The sequence below is a fragment of the Equus quagga genome, chromosome 6 (assembly GCF_021613505.1).
Source record: "Equus quagga isolate Etosha38 chromosome 6, UCLA_HA_Equagga_1.0, whole genome shotgun sequence".
Lineage (NCBI taxonomy): Eukaryota > Metazoa > Chordata > Mammalia > Perissodactyla > Equidae > Equus > Equus quagga.
Window position 1 is genome coordinate 102,655,401 of NC_060272.1, and position 22,424 is coordinate 102,677,824.

The window sequence follows — 22,424 nt, forward strand, 5'->3', positions numbered from 1 at the left end:
AGGAAAAACAGAACAAAAGACACACTCCTTGCTGGTGCCAACCTCCCTCCACTGAGCACTTTTGCGACGGGTACATACGAGATGCCTTGTGCAACAGGAGGCTGAGCCATCTTTTGAGGCCAACCAGCTGACAGCCAGTCTTTAAAAGTCAGTGGAAGATTAAATTTGAAAACCAAAGAATGCATTCTGGGGTGTCATTTACTGGGAACATGTGACATCATCGATTACCTAAATGTTAAACCTACCAAGTAGTTATTTCTACACTTGGAAATTGTGTTTTGAAGGCAATTTCAAGTAAGTCAAAATGTTATATAATATTCACTGTGTGTAATACAGCTTTTATTTTGAACTAAAGGAAGGAGTATGTAACTTTTATTAAGAGAAATCAGTTTCTTCCCATGCCCACCACATAAATGTTGAACACATATTTAAAGAATTTTGACTTGAAGGGGCATCATATCATTGGCTTGCCCAACAACAGCCACATATCTCCTTTAACCCTGAGAAGAATATTCTGGCAGCTTTGAGTTCTACCCACGTATACAGAATGTCTGTATAGATCAAGGGTGGGCAATCTTTTTAGAGTGTCTGTTGCAACTACTATACTCTGCTGTTATACTGGAAAAGCAGCCACAGACAACACGTAAATGAATGGACATGGCTGTTTTACAATTAAACTTGATTTACAAAAAGAGGTAGGGAGCTGGATTTGTCCGAGAGGCTGCAGTGTGCTGATTCACAGTACAGACAGATTCTTGGATGAGTTCATGTCACTTGAAATGCAGGTAGATGGCTTGTCTGGCAAAACCTAACATTTAGTGCTGATATCTGGGAAGGCTGACATGAACATTTGATAGATTTGTTTGCTTGTCATTTAGAATCATGTTTTACCCTTACAGCAATTCTGTGGAATTCTCTCCCCTAATGAGGGCATTCCCTGGCAATTCAAATAAATCCCAAAGAACACATCTGTCTAGTCTAAGGGCTGTTTTCTGCAATGATCCTCACACCAAGCTTAGCTTGATTTTACAAGTGAGGAGATTAAAATGCAGGAGGCTTTCATAAATTCTTCAGTTAGATAATTATTCTTGGATATGGAAAGACACATAAACTTTTACTGCCAGCTTTCAAACCATAGTTTCCATCCCAGAGAAGGCAGTGATGGTGTCTCCTGGAGGGGAACAGAGGAAAGGATGAGAGCTGGTTGTCAAGGGACCAGAGAGGAAGATTTAAGTTTATAATTCTAAGGTAATAGCTGGACACTTTTTCTGATTCAAAAAAGCAGAAATACTGTTCCTGCGTTTTATCACTATACTGTAGGGAAAAACAAAACTTTGGAGCCAGTCAACTCTGAGTTCAAGTCTGGCTTTACCATTTATTGGTTCTATAGCTTTGGGTTAAGCCAATTAATATCTCAGGGCCTTAGTTACTTCATACGCAAATTTTCTTATAAAGATGAAAGGTAATAACTTATTATATATCATATAAATTTGTATCAGTAAAACTATGCTTGGTTCATAGTTGACTTATGAACTTGGTCTCCCTTTGCCACGTCAGGTTCTTGTTTACATGGTAGAAACATTATAAAACATCCTCTTTCTTCCTCATCTCATTTATACATGAAAATTTATCTATAACCTTGAGTTTATGATTGCAGCAGAGAATTTGGGGTGAAATGATTAAGGTATGGTCATGGTTCTCTTACTCATTGACTTTGTGTTTTTGGAAGATCATGGAGCCAGATCGGTGGAAGGAATTTTATATCATCCTTCAAATCTTAAACAGGTCCAGAGCTTTTTCCATCCACAAAATGAAATAATCCATAGAACAAATACATAATATCTAAAAATAACTTTGAGCCACTTTAAAATAAATAAATACAACATAACACAATGCATTTTGTTGCTAAGGGAAACAGACTCTGCAGCTTCACAGCAGTAGTAAATTAAAACATCTCCAGGCACCCTAAGCAATTGTTCTATGACCCAGATAGATTCATTGAATTTTAGAGCCACCAGAGACTTCACAATGTTCTGGTTGCCTACAACCAGGGCCAGCCCTGCCCTCGTCCCCTACTCTCACCCCCAGGCAGGTTTAGAAGAATGGGCGGATAGGGAGGGAGCATTATTTGACAGATTTATTGAGGTATAATTGACATACAATAAAGCGTACAGTTTGTTAATTTCCACATGTATATATACCCATGAAACCATCACCACAATCAAGATATTGAATTTATCTATCACTTTCAACAGTACTACTGGCATGGCCTGGGGCTCATAAATATTCTGAACCATGCAGTGCTATACATGGAGTTGTCTCATCCAAAAAAAGCCAATAGCGCCTCCATTGAGAAACACTGGGCCCAATCCCTTTGCTCAACCACTGAAGAAACTTAGCCCAGATGAGGAAACTGAGGCAAGACCCACATAAGTTTCCTCTGTTTTTATGTAAATACATATGGAGAACATATGTTATTTAAACAAAAAATATAGTATTTGCTGAAAGAAATTCTTGGTCTGAATCAAATGTTTAATGTCCTATGACATTTAAAAGCTATAAATACCTTAAGATGATATATTTTAAATGTGACAGTGCATTCCTCTGAATAGGGTACGTTAGCTAGCTGGTCCCCATCCCATTCCGCTGCTGCTGCTGCTGCTACCTTGGGGTAGAGTGAAGGTCAAAGACACAAATTCCAGATATTTACAACTTTACCTTCCTGCTCCTGAAGAAAAAGGTGAAAAAAGATCTCATTTTGTCTTCATGATAAAGATGCAGTATGCTTATCATAAATCGTCCATGAAAAAAGGATTCACGGCACTGAGAAAGTGCCTAAAAGTGCTTATGAGGACCTTAGTTACGCATTCTATGTTGTAAAGTATCTCGTACAGTGTCATGTATACTTTAGTTGCTAAACAGATATCTTAAATATCAAAATAAAATTAATTTAAAAACCATTTGGAGTTTTATTAGTTGCAAGAATCACGTAATAACTCCAAGAACAAAATTTGGTATCCACTGGAAAGACTGGCACTCTAAAATGGAAAGTCAGGTGCTAGGCCAGTGGTTCTCAGTTTTATGTGCTGAGAATCACCCAGAAGACTTGTTAAAACAGATTCCTGGGGCCCACCTCCAGAGTGTCTGATTCAGTTGATCTGGGGTGGGGCCCATAGATCTGCATTTCTAACAAGTTCCAGGTGATGCTGATGCTGTGGGTCTGGGGACCATACGTTTGGGCCATGCTTTCCCCCAGTGCCCATCAGTGGTTAGCTCTGTTGACTGGACAATGCGAGTAGAAGAAATCGGCAAGGATGGAGCACCCTGCCCTTCTTTATACACTCATCTTCAGTTGTAACTGCTCCCAGTGTCTGAACCCACTGCCAGGCCCCCTCCCACAAAAGACCTCTATTCCTCTTGTTCTTTGTAGCCAAAGTAAAAATAAGGTTGAAACGTCTAAGTAGAGGCCCTAGAAGACCATGAAAGCTACAACATCCTGCAAGCACATTTACCAGAATTATGAACCTAACAGATCATACCGAAACATTAAGATAAACTCGTGACCTCCTGACTTTAAGAGAAAAATGTAGTCAATCACACTTTTTTGGAATGATAGACTGCTAAAAACAAACATATATACAGGACAATTTCCAACTACAGAAAGGAGAATAGTGCCACGAGCAAACAGGATTATATCCTAGGCCTTGGGGTTGTCCTTTTTCTGTCTGGAAACTCATTCTGGTGGCTACTAGAGGGCCCCAGAGAAGCCAATTTCAAAACTTCTGATAGATCAACTTCACTTTTCAGCCAAGAGCATTTAAAGCAAAACTAGGCTATCTGGGTTCATAGCTGACTTTTTTTTATATATTTGGGCTCCTTTGTGACTATATGGCCACACTCACCTAAGATTTTATTTCTAGGTAGTTGGCACCTGGACATAGAGATAAATGTATCATTTCTCTGAAGATTTTTTTTTTTTAATAAAGCAATGAAGACACTGAGGGTAAATCTGTCACCATAGCCATTCTCATCCAAGCTCAGTAATTAATGGTAACAAAAATGGCTTATTTGGGAGAGAAATATTTATTTTAAATATAAATGTGTCTTGTAAGTCAATCTTCATAGCCCAAAGACAAAATATTTCCCCTCAACTCCCTAAATTGAATACCTTTATTTGCTAGACCATTTTCTTTGAAAAATCCTGGCAGAAGTGGTGACATTTCCAATTTAATAATGATTACTTCTCTTCCTATACTAAGGTAGTAATAGACTTTTAAATTTTTTTTATTGTTGTAAAATATACATAATATAAAACTTACTATTTTAACTATTTTTAAGTGTACAGTTCTGTCGCATTAAGTACATTCACATTGTTGTGCAACCATCACCACCACATGTCTCTAGATTTATTTGTTGAATTGATTTTTTTCCCCAAAATACGATAAAGTTAGAGATGATATGTGTGGGTAACTTTGGGGTTTTTGCAAATATGGTGTCAAAACAGCAAGATTCTCATAAAGTTTTCTAGAGGAAATTTAAGTTAAAGTCATCACAAAAGAGGAGCTATACGACTGAACTCAAAAATGAGGCCCAACTGGGGGCCCCCCACCCCATCTTTTAAATTAGGAGTAGCGAAAACCTGGCACCAGCTGCTACTTCTTAGGTGTCCTCTTTTTCTTAACCTGTGCAGACGTTACTCTGTGATTACTGCATTCTTTCTCTTCTCCATACGGTCTTCCAGGCATTATCACAACTGATAACAACTGGCCCCCATAGGATGAAACCTATTGACTATCTCCATATAAAAAATGCAAGCCACCTGATGCAACAGAAAGTAACAATGGTTTGGACCGCTTTTGGCCCTGCCCCGGCTCCAACATGAACATCAGTACATGTACACACACTGGTAGAAAAGTCTGCAATACGAGGATGTCACAATAAAACCATCACAAATAAAAATGTTCTTACCTAGGTAGGAACACACTTTCCACCACATAAAAATCTTGCATGAGAACATCTCGATCTGGCTTGGAGGTGAGATTGCCCACGGTGTATCCTATTCCCAGCTGAATAGCACCTTTAATGGCAGATGATGCCGTCTGCAAAGAAAACAAGGGTCTCAGCGTCAGCCTCAACAGTCAGGGCCTTGTTCAATGTCACAAGCAGCAAAAACAGGAGAGGGAGATTAGATTTTCTTTCTTGTTCCTAAGCAACGAGGAAACTAGGTTTGGAAGGAAAATAGGTTGCTTCTTTTGATGGACAGTCTATTCCAAATATTAAAGACCCTTCTTGTCATGAAATTATTTTTGTGGTAATCTTTCTACAAATGCTTCTAAGGTCAAATTACAGTCTAAAAAATCTCCATCTTTATTTCATTAAGAACTTAGAAACTTGGTAGAACACTTTCAATATACTGCACCAAAATTATGACCAAAAGATAAATGGTAGAGAGCCAATCCTGATGGTCTAGTGGTTAAAGTTCCACGCTCTCCACCTTGGCGGCCTGGGTTCGTTTCCTGGTTGTGGAACCACACCACTTGTCTGTCAGCAGCCATGCTGTGGTGGTGGCTCACAAAGAAGAACTAGGAGGACTTACAAGTAGGATATACAACCACGCACTGGGGCTTTGGGGAGAAGAGAGAGAAAAAGAAGAGGAAGACTGGCAACAGATGTTAGCTCAGGGCGAATCTTTCTCTACCAAAAAAACCCCAAAAAAGATAAATGGTACAGTCACTTTTTTAAAAAAATCAGAAGTTCTATAACATACCTATGGATCAGGAAGAGTATTTTATCTTCATAAGGGATGAGAAAGCAAAAAATAATTTGAATCTTTGAAATATACAAAATTTAATTTGGAAACTGCTTGCTAGTTTGGCATGGATCCATAATCCTAATTTCCTACACTGATCTGTGATCAAAGACATAGCACTGGAACGGCAACATTTCCAATTTACTACCTTTCTTCATTTCATTCCATAATTAAATTGACATAATGTTAACTTGGGGACTGCCACATATATGTGTATATGTATATATATATGTACGTGTGTGTACAATTTTAAGCAACACAATAGGAGAAATAGAATAACTCAATTTAGGAAAATTAGAATGCATTCTTCTTAATGATGAAAGGGTATCATATTTTTATGCCTTACAGTGCCTAATGTAGTACCACGTACACAGTGGGAGCTAAATAAACACTTAAATCAGTGGTTCTCAACCAGAGATGTTTGGCGTTGTCTGAAGACATTTTTTGGTTGTCATAACTGGTGGTGGTGGTGTCACTGCTGGCATCTAGTGGGTAGAGGCCAGGGATGCTGTTAAACATCCTACAATGCACAGGACAGCTGCTCATACAAAGAATTATCCAGCCCAAAATATCAATAGTGGTGAGGTGGAGAAATCCTCACTTAAATGAATGTAAAAGATCATCTGTTTTATAGAAAAAATACTTTCTTTTTCAGTTAACATTTTCACTTAGCAAGTCCAAGACCCATCCCCACCTCCCCACATACTTTATTCTTTTTTATTTCTTCGCGCTTTGTAACATCAAAGGATACATCTCTCTTCTTGAAAGAATTTATCCTCTTCATTTCTATGATAGAACATGGTCCCGGGGCCACTTCTACCTTTTCTGATGGTGTCTCCTTTCATTTATTCACTGACTTCTCATATTCTATTTGCTATGATTTCAGGGGCCCTGAATGCTTGATCCTTGATCTTCAGATTTCCCTAATTTCCTCAGATCCTCAATTATGTAGATAATCAATCCACTCTTAATGGCTTCCAATATTGCCTCTACATGGATGACTCTTAGACCTTTTAAACCTATTTCAATGCTTTTCTATCCTCACAAACATAGTACATACAGAACCAAACTTAATATCTTACAACCTTTCCACTCCACCCCCAGGGCTGGTTTTCTTTCCCAAGGCACTGTAATCCTCTGTCACTCAAGATTGAACCCCAAACAAACCACATCTAGCACAGGGCTAGGTCCCCAATAAACCCATGTTGACTTCACCCGAAATGGGCAAGGTCAATCAGTATTGCTCAGTGAGCTCCACTATACAACTAGTAACAGTCGCTTTCCCATGGAGTCACTCAATCACTTTGCTTGCTCTACTGCAAATATTACGTCACCCTTAGTCTGAGGACAACTACCCACCCCCTCCCTGCAGGAGGTGGGAAAACGTCTTAGTGCTTTTCTTTTTTCACATGCCTTTTTACTTAAGATTCCAGGGCAGCAAGATGGCAAAAGACTGAGACTCAAGCCCATAGTGCAACTAGTGCTTAAAAAACAAGTTTGCTATTTTAATACTCCCTCTCTGAGCTCCGTGATGCTGCCAGTTGGCATCAATGACCTTTTGTACCAATAGCTTTGACTTCTGAAGGCTGAAATGGACTTTTCTCATTTTAACCTCACATAAAAATTCAAAAGCCATCTCTTTTCCTATCCATCACTCAGAGAAGTATGGCACAAGATATGACACCAGGACTTTGCAGAAGACCCAACACCCCAGAACGTTCTGTTCCAGACTCATCAACAGATTCACAGGCTCTCAAAGCGCTTTTCCCCCTCCAGATCCTACCCTGAGTCTGCTTTCCAGACCTACCTGTGTTTCTGCTTAATTCAGTAATTTAACACTTCTTGGGCTGGAACACCTGTCAACGTTCCAGATAGAGTGCCAATTCTTTGTTGACCCCCCACCCCCAGCGACGGAAGGAGGTCAAAGTTGTAGGAGTCTGTATCTGTTGTTTTTAAACTTGAGAAAGCATGAGAATCACTGGGACACTTGTTAAAATAGACTTCAAGCAAAACTATGGAAACAGTAAAAAGATCAGTGGTTTCTAGGGGTTGAAGGAGGGAAGGGATGAAGAGGGAGAGCACAGCTCTTTCAGGGCAGGGAAAACACACTGTATGATACTACAATGAAGGAGATATGTCATTAAACATTTGTCTAAACCCAAGAGTGAACCTAATGTAAACTATAGACTTGGGGTGATTAAGATGAGTCAATGCAGGTTCATCAACTGCAACAAATGCACCGCTCTGGTGGGGGATGTTGATAACGGGGGAGGCTGTGCATGTGTGGGGGCAGGGGGTTATATGGGCAATCTCATACATGCCTCTCAATTTTTCTGTTAACCTACAACTACTCTAAAAAAAAGTCAATGAGCATTGAAAAACAAAAGCAAAAACAGACTGATGGGTTGCATCCCCACAATTTCTGATTCAGAAGGTCTGGGGTGAGGCTCAAGAATTTGGTCTTGCTCTTAGGAACACTGAAAAAAAATCTTTCTGTTATGGCATAAAATTAAATTTTGAGTTCCTGAAGGAACAAGATTTTGGAAAGGACTCCGCTGACATCTGTTTAGTTAAACCAAAAAACAGACTTGTAATAGTATTACTTTCCTTTCAGCCTCCTTAAAATTCAAGGGCTCCAATGGGAGAAATAATAGAAATTGTAGTAACAGTCAATCTTTTTTGATCAACTATCTGTGCCAGGCACTTGATACATGGATGACTATGATCACAATCCGTCATAATCATAGCATATACTTAAAGAGTGTTGACTAACTGGCAGGCGCTGTTCTAAGGCTTTGGTTATATTAACTCTTTTATCCTCACAATGACCCTATGAGGTACGTACTGTCATTATTTCCATTTTACTGACTCAGGAAGGTTTGTGACTTATACTAGGTCACACAGCTAGTGAAGAGGTGGAGCTGGGACTCATAGCTGGGGAGTTTGGCTCCAGAGGGCAAGTTATAAACAAGTACACTGCTGCCTCTAATGTCAGAATCTCTGAACTCATTTAACCTTTTCAAGGACCCTCAAGAATAGTGACAATCGCACCCACTTTACCGGTGGGGATTTAAGGCTCAGCAAGGTGAAGTGACTTGCCCCAGTCACATTGCTAGCATGTGGCAGAGTCTGGCTGCAAAGCCCTTGCTGCTTCCACGTCTGTTTTCCCAAGAGGAGCCTAGAATCAAGGTCAGAAGTTCTCTTTTAAGTCTGGCAGTTTGACCTCAGCAAAGGAAGCAGCTCTGTGGGAGCCATTCCTTTTGATGAAATAGGAATAAAATATTTTATTTGCTTCTAATCATACCCAACGATGGGTAAGCCTAAAGAAAACTTGTAAGCCACTTAGTAAACCAGTATAATCACCATCATTAATGTCACTATTAGTAACACGGGGAGGTATAAACAGGAGATACTTTGCTGCCACTGGAGGAATGATGCCACAAGTTTTTCTCCTCCCCATCTCCACGTGCTATTAAACACTTCAGCATTGATGCATTAGAGTATGATTCAAAAGCATCTAGTCTACTTCATGGAAACATCTGATTGTATTCACTGTTACGTGGTTTCTCAAGTCACCATCACCTGACACTTTCCCATTGGACATTAGGCACACAGGCAGATGGGTGGTGCCGTAGCATTTTCAACAAAACCCCTCTTGAGCAAGATGTGCTGTAAAACTGTAAAACTGCAACGCTACCTGGAGCGTCTGACGAGATTAGTAAATCATGATGACGACAAAGAAACTTCTGTGTGTAGTGCTGGCGGCTGCTCTTCTAGAACCAGCAGTTCGTTCCCTGCAAACGTGGAGCCACCAGCCCCTCCTCCTTCCTCAGGGATGCCACCACCAGACCAGCGAGTCTGCAGTGAGCCCGCACCTTCAACGCACACACTCAGCCCCTCCAATTTTCTCTGCATGGCTTTACAGATGTGCTCTAAAAGTGCTGGACGTGATGATCACCATCCCTTCTAGCTCCAAGGGGGACCTTTGACGCCTTTAAAACATATAGTAGCTCTAGATTTCAGAACATGGCAAAACAGAGTCTATTTTCAATTCAGGCCTTTTCAGGGCTAAATGGAGACAACATGTTGCTTAGATACTAGAAAAACCTCTAAAGCGTTTGCTACTTGGAGAAAGAACCATATAATATCACAAAAGCAAACCACAAACACTTTCATAGCTCCTCTCTACTAACTCGAACTTGTTTGGAGATGACGGTAATACTAAGAAGAAAATGAGTGTCAGCTTGCATTTGTGTAATACGTTACATTTTTCAAAGCACTATCTTTTAATAATTGCATTTGATCATCACAGCTGTGACGCAGGTAGGTAGGGTTTATAATGCCCATCTTATAGATAAAGAAACTGTGGCTCTGGGAGAGTAACTTGATCTAAATCCCTTGGTTAGTGTGTGGTAGAGCGAGGAAGGACACCCTGCTCTGGAAGGCCCCCAGTTCGGCGCTCTGCCATTGCACACTGCTTTACTTCCCTGAACTTTCTCTGCTGGCGATGGATCTAATTGAAGCTGAGAACTGCTTGCACAATGAGATAATAATGATGATAGTAACAATCAGACTAAATGTCTATGTAAACCCGCCATTAGGGGAGCAATGATCCTGACAACAATAAGATTTTACCGATCTTACATTGGCTACAGGAAACTGCTTTCTACAGCACATTGTCTACGAAATTAGATCACTTAATAGGCCATCTGATATCACTGGCTTTAAAGGAAGGATTAAAACATTTCACATCAGTAGCATTTTTCCTCCTAAGGTACTCTGATGAACTAATTATTGGATTACAGCCAATATATACGTGCCAGAGAGACTTTTTTCAAAGGTACGGATCTAATCGTGTTACACCGCCTTGCTTGAAAGCTCTAATGGTCCCTAGTGCCCTCACCACAGGATAACGTCCAAATCCCTTAGCTTGCCAAGAAGGGGAAGCACACCCTGTAATATTACTGCCCCCCACCTCCCACTGACTCCTGCATCCCAATATAAAAAGATCTCGAACACACATACTCTATCCTTTGAGCAAGTTGACCTGACAGGTACATGAACCCCTAACAAATGCATGAGAAATTTTCTGCTTGTGTGTATTTTCCCCAAGGAGGGGGTCCAGCGCTTTCTCTTTTTCTCAGAGGGTCTGTTTTCCCAAAACCACAGATCTAGAGAGCCTGATTCCAAATTAGAGATGTTCATTGACAAGGCACCTTAGACTAGGCCACAAAAAGGAAAAATGGCTCAGTAACACCTCTTAACAGCACGAGGAGGCAATCCTTGTCCAGCCAGGGAGACCCTTACCCCACCCCCCGTTTCTACAGCTCAAGTCCAGATCCAAGTTCTCCCTCCTGCCTGTGGACTTATACTCAAGACAGAAGGCCACGGACTTCCTATTTGTCCCAACGATGGAATTAAGGAAAAAGAAAGAGGCATAGATTGCATGAAACTGGTTGTAGGACTATGGAAATGGGGTGTGTGTGGGCAGGCAAGCCTAATGCCTCCTGAAAGGAAGTGGGACCACCTCTCGCCTTCAGCTTTTTCAAACCATCCTCCAGGCCAGTCTCTCCTTGTATTAGTTTTCTATCGTTTCTATAACAAATCACCACAAACTTAGTGTCTTCAAATAGCACAAATTTATTATCTTACAGTTCTGAGGTCAGAAGTCCTAAAATCAAGGTGTCAGCAGGGCTGCATTCCTTTCTTCAGGCTCTGGGGGAGAATCTGTTTCCTTGCCTTTGCAAGCTTCTAGAGGCCACCTGAGTCCCTTGACTTGTGGCTCCTTCCTCCATCTTAAAAGCCAGCATCATCTTCAAATTTCTGTTTCTCTCTCACTTCTGCTTCTGTCACCACATCTCCTCTCTGACTCTGGCCCTCCCGAATGCCTCTTATGTGGACCCTGGTGATTCCATCGGGCCCACCTGGATCATCTCCCCCTCTCAAGATCTTGAACTTAATCACACCTGTGAAGTCCCTTTTGCCATGCAGGGTAACATACTCACAGGCTCTAAGGATTAGGACGTGGACAGCTTTGGAAGTCCTTTCATTCTGCGCACCATACTCCTCTATTTCAGGATTAACTCTGGCATTTTTTCCAGTGTTGCCCAGGCAAAGAGAAGAGCTCCCCTCAGAACTTCACTCAGTCAGATGCTGTTCATTCGTTTGACAAAGATTTGAGAATTTTCTGTGAGCTAGGCATTGTTCTAGGTGTTGGGGAAAGCACGAATCAAAAAAAGGGCATGGTTCTTGCCCTTATGGGAGTTTCTAGCCTAGTGGGGGAAAGAGATACTAAATAAAGATATACATAAGGACAATTGTAGTCCGTGATATAAACAACAGGGTGATGCGACTGAAGCCAAAAGGGTGGAGATCCTATTTAGCGTGGTGGAGTTAGGAGAGGTCTACCTGAGGAATGATATGCGGGCTGAGACTTGAGAGGTGAGACTGAGCCATCTGCAAGTCATATCAATAAAGGCTGTCTGTGTGCCCACCACATGCCAGACACTCTTCTACAAATTGGGCATACAGAAGTGACCTAGCCAGAGTCCCTGCCCTCGAGGAATTGAGAGTCACATTAGGAGGTTGGGGGGATCAATTTCCAGGCATAGACAAGAAGCAATTCAGGGACCTGAAAGCAAATCATTACGGGTAAACTATAGTGGGCAACAGGGAAAGCGTCAGAATTGGAGGCTGGAAAGATGAGATGGATCAAGATGTGGGCCTTATACAGCATGCTAAGGGTTTGATGTGTTTTAATAAGGGAACAGCATTCTAACTTGAGAAGGATCACTTTGGCTTCCCTGTGGAGAATAGACTGGAGGAAATATATGAGGGAAAGTGACCAGGAGGTAGTTGTAGGTTTCACATTGAGATGTGGATGGCTTAGGGTAGGGTGATGAACAAGAAGATGGACAGCAGAGTTGAATTTCAGATATATTTTGGAAGGAGAGAAACAGGACTTGCTATGAGCTAGAAATGAGGGAGACAAAACTACTGAAATGCCTCCTGGCATTTTCCTTGAGCAATTGAGAGGACTCAGGTCGCTCTACTGAGGGAGATGGAAGGGAAGAACAGGTTTTGGGGGGCAGATTGAGAGTCCCATTTGAGGTGTCAATGAGACATCCAACTGGAGATGTCAAGATCCAAGTCTGGAGCGTAGAATGGAAATTTGGCTAGAAAATTTGAATTTGAGTGTTTTCAGCACATAAATGGTATTAAGAACCAAGGGACTAGGTGAGTAAGCTAGGGAGAGAGGGTAGCACTCTAGAAGGCCCTGAGCATGGTCAACATTTAGGAATTAGAGGAGGGAGAACCTTTGGAGGAGATTTAGGAACGACTGCCAGAGTGAGAAGAAAATCAGGGAAATATGGCTTCAGAGAAACCAAGAAAAGAGAACTTGAAGAAAGGAGTGACAAATTTCAACAAGTGGCTCTTTCACTTGATAACATGAATGCTACCATTTGGTGGAATATCAAGAGTTACAGGTTAAATTCTATATTCCTTTCTTTTTTGTATCACTGATTCATAATCAAGTCTAGAGCTACAATATTTGACAAAATTATTTGATAAACTCCAAATTATGCCATCATTTAAACCATATTTTTACAATGTTCTATAACTTTAAAAATATTAAATTAAAAAAGAACACAAAATACATGAAATACAATTTGAAAAAGAAAAACCCCACAAATGTATTTGTATACATCCACAGAGGAAAACAAGACAGGAAAGAAACACAGTTACACGCTGCATAACAATGTTTCAGTCAATGACGGGACCACATGGACAACAGTGATCCCATGAGATTAGTACCACAGAGCTGGGCACATAGTAGGTTTAATCATCTAGGTTTATGTAAGTACACTTTATGATGTTCACACAACGACGACATCGCCTGATGACGCATTTCTCAGAACATATCCCCGTTGTTAAGTGACACACGACTGTATATCAAGCCGTATGATCATCTCTGGCTTGTGAGATGTTGGGTGATTTTTACTTTCAAGCCTTCTACTTCTCAGGTTTTATAAATTTTGTGTTATGTATAGGAAAGGAAATGTCCTCCAACGAAGGTACTCTTACTATGCTTAGAAATACATTTTGAAGGATGACAAAGGCATGTTTGGGATTTGCTCATTTTTTAATCTCGTTTTCTTTTAGGTCAAGGCTCCATGCTAGAAACTGATGCAAATTCTATACGCTTATGAAGTGTAATCATAATCAACTTTTTTATTTTATTTTTTTGGTGAGGAAGATTGTCCCTGAGATAACATCTGTGGCAATCTTCCTCTATTTTGTATACGGGATGCCACCACAGCAAAGCTTGATGAGCAGTACGTAGGTCTGTGCCCGGGATCTGAACCTGTGAACCCCGGGCCACTGAAGGGGAGCATGTGAACATAACCACTAAGCCACTGGGCCAGCCCCATAATAAACTTTAGTTTTTGTCTCCCACTGTCTCTCTAAATTTATTCTGGGGTTAGATCTTCCCCAGTCCCAGGATGAAATTTAGGGCAGGTCTATGACCCTTCTGGTGACTCCTAGAATAAAAGGTCTTCTGCTCATTTCTAGTCACAGATCATAAAAAGTGGTCTCACGTAGGGATTTGGTATGTCCAGTCCACTTAATAATAAAAACTTTAAACATCCTTTCAGTAGACATCTCCCTTTCCCCCAGCTGGTCTGGCACAAGCTGGCCACCAGCAGTGGGAAGAGTTGGGGGCTTCTTTTCTCTTTTCCCACTGATTGCTGGAGGGAGCAGGCAAGTTCTTACTTAAGGAGTACAGTTAAGATGTCCCAGGCACTCAAAAGCCTTGCCAGGTGTATACATCTCTCTCTCGTGGGATGCTTTCATAGGATCTGCAGTTATCCCCTCTAAATGGTGGCTGTGTTCTCACCTTTAGGGGAAGAACACATCTCTGGCTGGTAGTTCCATATGTTCTTCCAGGTCTTCACTTGCACAGGCTCAGAGATGACCACATATCAGTTTAATCTCCAGGTCAATGCCCTTAACTGGCCACATACCATTTATCCTGAAACTCTGGGAGTTGATAAGCAGTCCCTCTGCCCTCCCCAAGAACCCTCTCTTAGCTTTGCCACCATCAGAGCAATTCTCTTGTTCTTTCAATTTCCCAGAAAATACTAAGGTCTATTATAAGCCTAAGGCTCCAGGGAACACATATGACACTCTTCACTGGTCTTATCAAAGCCCAGTTCTCTAGGCTTGAGATGATGGGCAGACGCTCTCCTAGCACTCCCCCTGTGGGAGTTACTCATGACATACTAACAGTTCTCTCCAGAATTCCTTTTCTAGTCTCCACATCTCACAGAGGGCCAGCCAAGCTCTTTCATAGGCCCAGGATGATCACTAAACTGGACTTAGACCATCTCCTTCCCCAAGGTCTCCATGGTGGGCTGGCACTTGACCTTGGAATGTGATTAAAATGCTTCTACTCTTCTTTCAGCTTGTGCTGACCTACAATGATTCATGGGTCTTGCTAATAATATGGGGTTTTGGTCAGCTGCATCAGCCGATTGCTCACTGTGTTCCATTCCACCTGCCACATGACTGCCAGACTCATCATTCTCAGGGTTTTTTTTTAATACCACCTCCCAGCACAAAAATCTTCACTGTTTTTTTCACTATCTGTAGAAATGAATCTAAATTCTTTGCTTGGCGTTCAAGATTTTCTACTATCTAATTCCTGCTAATGTTAACTGCAGTAATAACTAAGTCCCCCAAATGTTAACTTCTGTAACAAAACCACACCCTTGAAATTTGGTATCCTAATTCAACGCAAGTTTATTTCTTAAACAGGAATTGTCCACTTTGGGTGTCCCTGATTGGTGTTCTGCTTTCCTCTGTTGGGTGGTATCCTGCATCCTTGTGGCTCTGACATCCCCTAGGGTCTCAAAGTCCTGCAAATCCAGCCGGCTGATAGGAGAACAGGAATGGTGAAGAAACACCCACTTTCCACTTCTTACTATCTTTTTGGGAAGACAGTGCAGGCTATCTACCCCAGGACTGCTCCTCAACCCTTCTCCACACTACTGTGTGTCCCAGGACACTCCCTGTGCGGCTGCATTAAAGGGCTTCCTAGCCCTCTGGCTTCCAATTGTGGGACACCTCCACAGACTGAAGGGAGGTTTGAGAATGACGGCAGGGTGTTTATGCCCTTCCTTCCCTTCCCACAGGTTTGACTCAGACTGGTGTGTCCTTCTGAAGGCTACAGCCCCTTTCTTGTGGGCCTCTCCAGATAACTCCTATTTTCCGTTCCAGAAATTGTACCATTCTTTTATATTTCAGGCCTAATAGAGGTAACAAGGTAGGTTCTGGCCTCAAGACACTATAGTATCCTTTGTAGTTTCCTTATACTCTTCCTACATCTTTGCAAACAGTGCCTTTCTTAAACTCTCTTCAAATTACGCAATTTGAGTGTGCCATCCATTTATTGTCCAGACCCTCCAGATAATGACCCACTCATAGTCCATTAGCAAGGATGAGTCACACTGCCCCATCAAGACACAAGGAGGGCTGGCTTTGCAGCTGCTTTCCAGCTCCAGCTTTGCTATGGAAGAGGGACCGCAAATTCTGCTGGACAGTTTGCTGTCTTAGCCACACCACAGATCCTATTGCCTCTACACAAACCCACAACTTTAGCTGAAGTATCCCACTTAAACTTGCCTGTGGTTCCTGGTCTCGGCACACATCATTGTCCATGCTTTCAGTCTTGTCCTTGCCCATTCTCCCTTTGGTCTCCCACCTGTTCCTCTAGGTGCAGGTCTACCACCAGTCTCTCCAGACAGCCTTTGTTCACATGGCAGCCAGACACGATTCCTCCCTTCTCCAGTATGAGTGGCTTCATAAATGCCTTTCGGGGTATTCCATTTCTTTCATGGCTGGCAACTACTTTTCTGACACAATTTCTGAAGCCATCTACGTTTTCCAAAATAAGAATACTGGCATACCATTATAATAATGTCCTCCCCTGTGCCTGCACAGACCATCCACATGGTGAATCTGCCTCATGACAACGTCATTCTGACACAATAGGACTAAACAACCTTGGAAGAAGCCCAAGACAAAGTCACTTTATATTTTCCTTTATTACTAAGCAGCCATTTAATAAGATCCCAGTGTATCCACTTGTTTAAAGGAAGATTTAATTCTCTAAATGTGATAGAAAAGGCAGAACAAAGAAAAGGTGTTTCATGGCTCTTTTAAATTCTCTCCGCCTTATTGATAGGATTGGCAGTGAAGCACATACTCTCATCGGAATGGAAAAGCATATTAAGCAAACACTTCTCATCAACAGAAAAATACTGTACTCTTAAGGTATTCAGCAGTGGCAAATTATGCACACTTAATTGCCCTTAAAAGAGATATGCCATCAACAGCAGATGAAATTTTTGATTTAGGATAGAACAGCATTAGGAATGCTGCTATATTACTGTTTCAGAATATTAGAGTGTAGACTGAGACATTCATCATAAATGTGGCACAGTATGACATCCTTAATCCTATTGCTATGCACTAGGGAAGAAAGTTCTATTTGTTTGTATTTTCAAATAAAAATAGCATTTATCTGATACAAGTATAAGTTTAGATTTGATAGATAAAGACAAGAAAGGGTTGATTTTTCATCCTTCTAGAATCAACAAAACCAAATTTCACCTTGTCTTAGAGAGTTACGTTTTCTGGTAAGGGAGTTGTCAATTTTAATGATGAAATATTACATTGGTGCTAAGTACTGTTTTGGGGGAACACCACAATGCTTATGGCAGATGTTGCTAGTTGTCCCTAGTATCTATTTGCCCTTATTTAGCAGTTGTTCTCAATGAGTGTTGATTTTGTCCCCCAGGGGACATTTAGTAGTGTCTGGAGACAATTTTGGTTGTCACAACTGGGGAGTGCTACTGACATCTATTGGGATGCTGCTAAGCATCCTATAATGCACAGGACAGACCCCACAAGAAAGAACTATCCAGCTCAAAATGTCAACCGTGCCAAGGTTAAGAAACCCTATTGTACAGTAACAGAAGTTTTAATTGGGTGTTTTGCCTGGTTCTCTTGCAGCCAGGGGTAGTCATGTAACTAACGTGAGAGGAAATGATGTGTCCAATTCCTAGGTCACTGTTCACAGGAGGGGGAGTCTTCTCAGCCGATGTGATCGCTGGAGATGAAGCAGCCTTCCTTGAGCATATTTAGAAGCTGTACATTGAGAACGACAGAAAAACAAAATAGAAACCTGGGCCCCTGATGACTCTGCAGAGGAAGTAAATTACCTCTGCACTGTTATACAAAAGAGACACACACTTCAACTTACAAGCTATGAACTTATGACCAAATGTTCTTTACCTGAAAAGTGATGCAGATTCAAAAACATCTTAAACTCAAAGAAAACTTAATTAAAAAAAATTAAATTTACCACAACTAAAATATACAACTATATACTGGGGGGATTTGGAGGGAAAAAGCAGAAAAAAAAAAAAAAGATTGGCAACAGTTGTTAGCTCAGGTGCCAATCTTTAAGAAAAAAAAATTAAATTGTAATCATGCTCATTGAGAAAAAGTAAAACGACTCAACTACAGAAAGTAAAATACGAATGTGCCTTTCTCAGTCTTGCTCTTCATAGTTAACTACTGTCACTTCTTTGGTGTGTGTCCTTCTAGACTTTTTTCTCTACACATTGAAAATATATGCACATGTATATACATTAAAAAATAAAAATGGGATTTTACTATTAATGCTTTATCATGGTTTGTTTTTTTCACACAATACCCTTCCATGTCCATCTATACAGATCTCATTATTTTAAATGGTTATATAGATTTTCATAGTTTGAATATAACACAACTGTTCCAACTACTCTTCTATTGATAGACATTAGGGTTCTTATTCTCTTTTTAATAGCAAATAATGCTGTAATGAACATCCTTGCTCATATATCCTTGCATACTTCTTTCTTGAGTATTTCTGCAGCATAGATTCCTAGAAAATGAATTGCTAAGCTAAAGGATATGCACATTTATACTTTTGGTAGGTACTGACAAAATGTCTTCTAAAAGAGATTTCATCAATTTATACATTCACCAAAGAGTGACAAGACTGTGCTTGTCACCAAACACTCACCAACACCGGTATCACTAATATTGTCAATTTTTGCTCATCTTGCTGTTTTAGTTCTCGTTCTCCTGATCACTAGGGAGGGAGACCTTCTGGGTGTTCAGTGTATTATGTGCCTTTAACTTCATAATTTTCTTTTTTTTTATGGTTATACACTAATAACCAAGCTCAAGTATTTTATGCTAATTACAGTTAAACTGCACTTACACAATAATCCTTCTGGAAGCTCCAAAACAATAAGATTCCATGCCTGCTCGTAGGAGTTTTTATTATTGAAATTGTAAGCTCTCACCGGGCAGAAACTATAGCTATTCTTTATCACCAAATAGTTCTTCTTCATTCGTTTTAACCATAATAAAATTTTGCACTTCTCCAGATAGTTTTTAAAATCTGAAATAGTACTTTAGAAGAATTTATACTCATATTCACAGTTAAATTTTTCTTTATGCAATAACAAATAAGAAATGTACTCCATAATTGGCTCACTGGGAAAGGGACTGTCTTGGAGAGACACATAACAACAGCCTGGGGGTGAGGTATGGGGTTGAGACACACACCTGGGCAGAGAGAGCGACTGTAAACGTGCTTGAGGACCTGTCCTTAGGAGTCTTACACGGAGGCCTGGAAAGGACCTTCAGGACTGGCCTTGTGCCCCGTCCTGAGAAGCAATCAGGTCGCTTTAGCCAGGACTGTTTCACAATATGGTAGCATCTTTCTTGTCACAACCCTGCTTCATTCCTTTTTGGGGGTAATGAACGGAGCATCTTGACACCATTTCACCATTCTATTAGCTTACTGTGACCCAGGCATTGTATTAAGTGCCTTAGGGGCATTTTCTCCTTCATGTGCATTTATCCTCACAACAACTGACAAGAAGGTAAGACTATTACTCCTCATTTACTTAAGATGAAACTGGTTCAGAAAGACAAAGCCACAGTGAGGCGGTGACAAAGCTGGTCCTTAAACCCAGATCTGTTAACCGGGAGTCCATCCTCACCATCATCACATCCAACATCCTAACTGGACAGAGACACAGAGATACCAGCTTTGCCAACTGCACATTTCAATTCAGCACAGGCCCAGATAAATTCTAGGGCTAGCCGAACAACTTGTTCCTTGGCTGGGTGGGCCTATTTCCAGGCAATACCAAGCCAGCTTCTCTTCCTCTTTTTGTATTCTCCATTGACCAGCAAGTCCATGGTTAACTCTCTTTGCTCAGAGGTGTGGAGGTGGCTCAGGGCCAAAGCCAAGCCTCATTCCTGTAGAGTTTCCAGGAGACGTTTTCACAGAACTCAGTCAGTTCAAGTTCATGGAGACATGAGCACTAATTTGAAAGGCATCCTAGATGGGGCCAAAGTGGAAAGGTTTCACTGCAATGTTGGCATTTTGGAAGCTTTAGAAAAGGAATTAGAATCCAGGCTTGTGGACTGGTTTTCCATAGGATGGATCTAGGACAAACAACCAACCCCACCTCCCCAAAAGAAACCCTTCAGCCATCTCCACTTTCTCATCCATCCTTTCTGGCCTTATATTGTCCCCACACACTCTGAGAGCAGACTAAGGCCTCGCCCTGCCCCTACACCTCCTGCGTCCCCAAGTTCTTGCTGCATACGCGCGCACACACACACAGACACACACGGCTGTTGTGGCTGTTTTAGGGAAGGGGCGGGGATAATCACCACTCCTTCCAGGAAGCTCAGACCTGCAGGGAAATTTCATCTACTTCTGGAATACCAGTGGCATGCAAGATCTTGTTGTCACATCTTTTATCACCTACTCCAAGAGACTTTGCCTTTTCATTCCACTGACTGACTTCTTCCGTTTTTAAAAGAAGAACGGATTAGCCAAGGACGGGAAATAGCCCTCACCTCTCAGTGCTCTGATAGTGTTGGCAGGGCCACTGGCCACTGTTTTGCAGTTAATTAATTCAGAAGGTAAATTCTCTGACTTCATAAAATGGAAGGGCTTAATTGCTTAATGGCTATCCATTTACCTAAATAAAGACAACAAAAACAGAAATGAAACTTCTTACGGGGACAGGAATCATTGGAATGTTTTTTTTCATTCGTGCCTTGATTTATTTTAGTCACTTAACTTTTTTAATAACTAAGTTTCTTGATCTGTAGAAAATAGATAAAATAAGGAAAATAATAAATGGTATAGACACAGGCTAGAAGAAATAAAAATATCTTGGCTTCTCCTTTCAAATCTCTCCAATTTTTTTCCCCTTAGTTTAATTTTCATGATAAATTCTATAAGTGGGTCAGAGGAAATTTTATAAACATATCTCATATATATGATATTCACATGATCTATATAACATATACATATATGTTATAGAAACGAATGTTTATGGAAAAATATACACATCTATGCATATATATTTTTATAGGAATAAATAATATTTATGGAATAGAAAGGCAAAGCTCAGGGATCCAAGATTTAGAAGGAAGAAAGGGCAAGGGCTATGATTGCTAAAATGAGACAATCATACATAAAACAAACATAACTTTACAAACTGAAAATACAGCGATTTTTACGGGCTGACAATGAAGAGCATCACTTGCTAGCCATGTGCTGTTTGCCAGTCTTTAACCACTTTTTTATCTGTAGGCCCTCAACGCTCCTTATAGAATGGGACCAGCAGATGTAAGGGCTAAGGAATGATGGGGGTTGATAAGGGATGGAAAAAATGGCTTCTCTTCCAATTCCCATGATCAAGCTGTCTTTTCTGAAAGAATGGGGAGCGAAGCTATCCCTCCTTTCACAATTAAATTATTTTAAATGATTGTAATAGTAATTGTTACCAGTATCATTACTGCTCGCTTGGTAATTCTGCTCATCTTTCTGGAAAGCCATTAAAATCAATGCCAAGAGAGTTTTAAACAAAAAGATCTGAAACGTTAATACCAGTATTTATCTGAATGGGCTTTAAAAATTTGGAATTTTGGTGTTTCCTTAATATAAAAAGATCGGTTTTAAGTATTCAAAGGGTCTGATATAATAATTTCTTTTGTGGGATATATTTATGCACTTATTTATGTAACATTGCCTTAAATTCTGCTGTAATTGTTTTAAGTGCTTATTACGTGCCAGGTCAAGTTATTTGTATTATTGACTTCTCACCATAACCCTATTACCTCCATTTTACAGAAGAATAAACTCAAGTTCAGAAAGATTGCACCCCTGAAAGATAAATCCTAGGTCATTTTTCACAAAAAGACGATTTAAAGTATATAGGCTGATAAATCAGAGGGTATTTACATATTTTTCAAGAATCTCTATAATCAGGTTAAAGTGTCCAATTTAGAGGATAATTTTAAATATTACCCACACTCTCAAGTTTGGATTAAGCTTTCTTTGCCCACGTAACCCCTATCTTTCAAGATCTAGGATTACATTGCATTAAAGATGTGATTTTCTCTCTACACACTTTCTCTTTTAGAACCCAGGAATGTTGTTTCTAAAATCCTCTTAGAATCCTAT

At 40.6% G+C, this 22,424-nt stretch overlaps 1 protein-coding gene across 2 annotated transcripts in view; it reads right to left on the minus strand.

The window, feature by feature from the left end:
• PIP5K1B (phosphatidylinositol-4-phosphate 5-kinase type 1 beta) overlaps positions 1 to 22,424 on the minus strand; it is a 274,957-nt gene that overhangs the window by 121,206 nt on the left and 131,327 nt on the right. For both annotated transcript variants that reach the window (XM_046664880.1, XM_046664881.1), the window contains exon 4: positions 4,969 to 5,099. In XM_046664880.1, the coding sequence (XP_046520836.1) occupies positions 4,969 to 5,099 (131 nt within the window). The remainder of the gene's footprint in view (positions 1 to 4,968; positions 5,100 to 22,424) is intronic.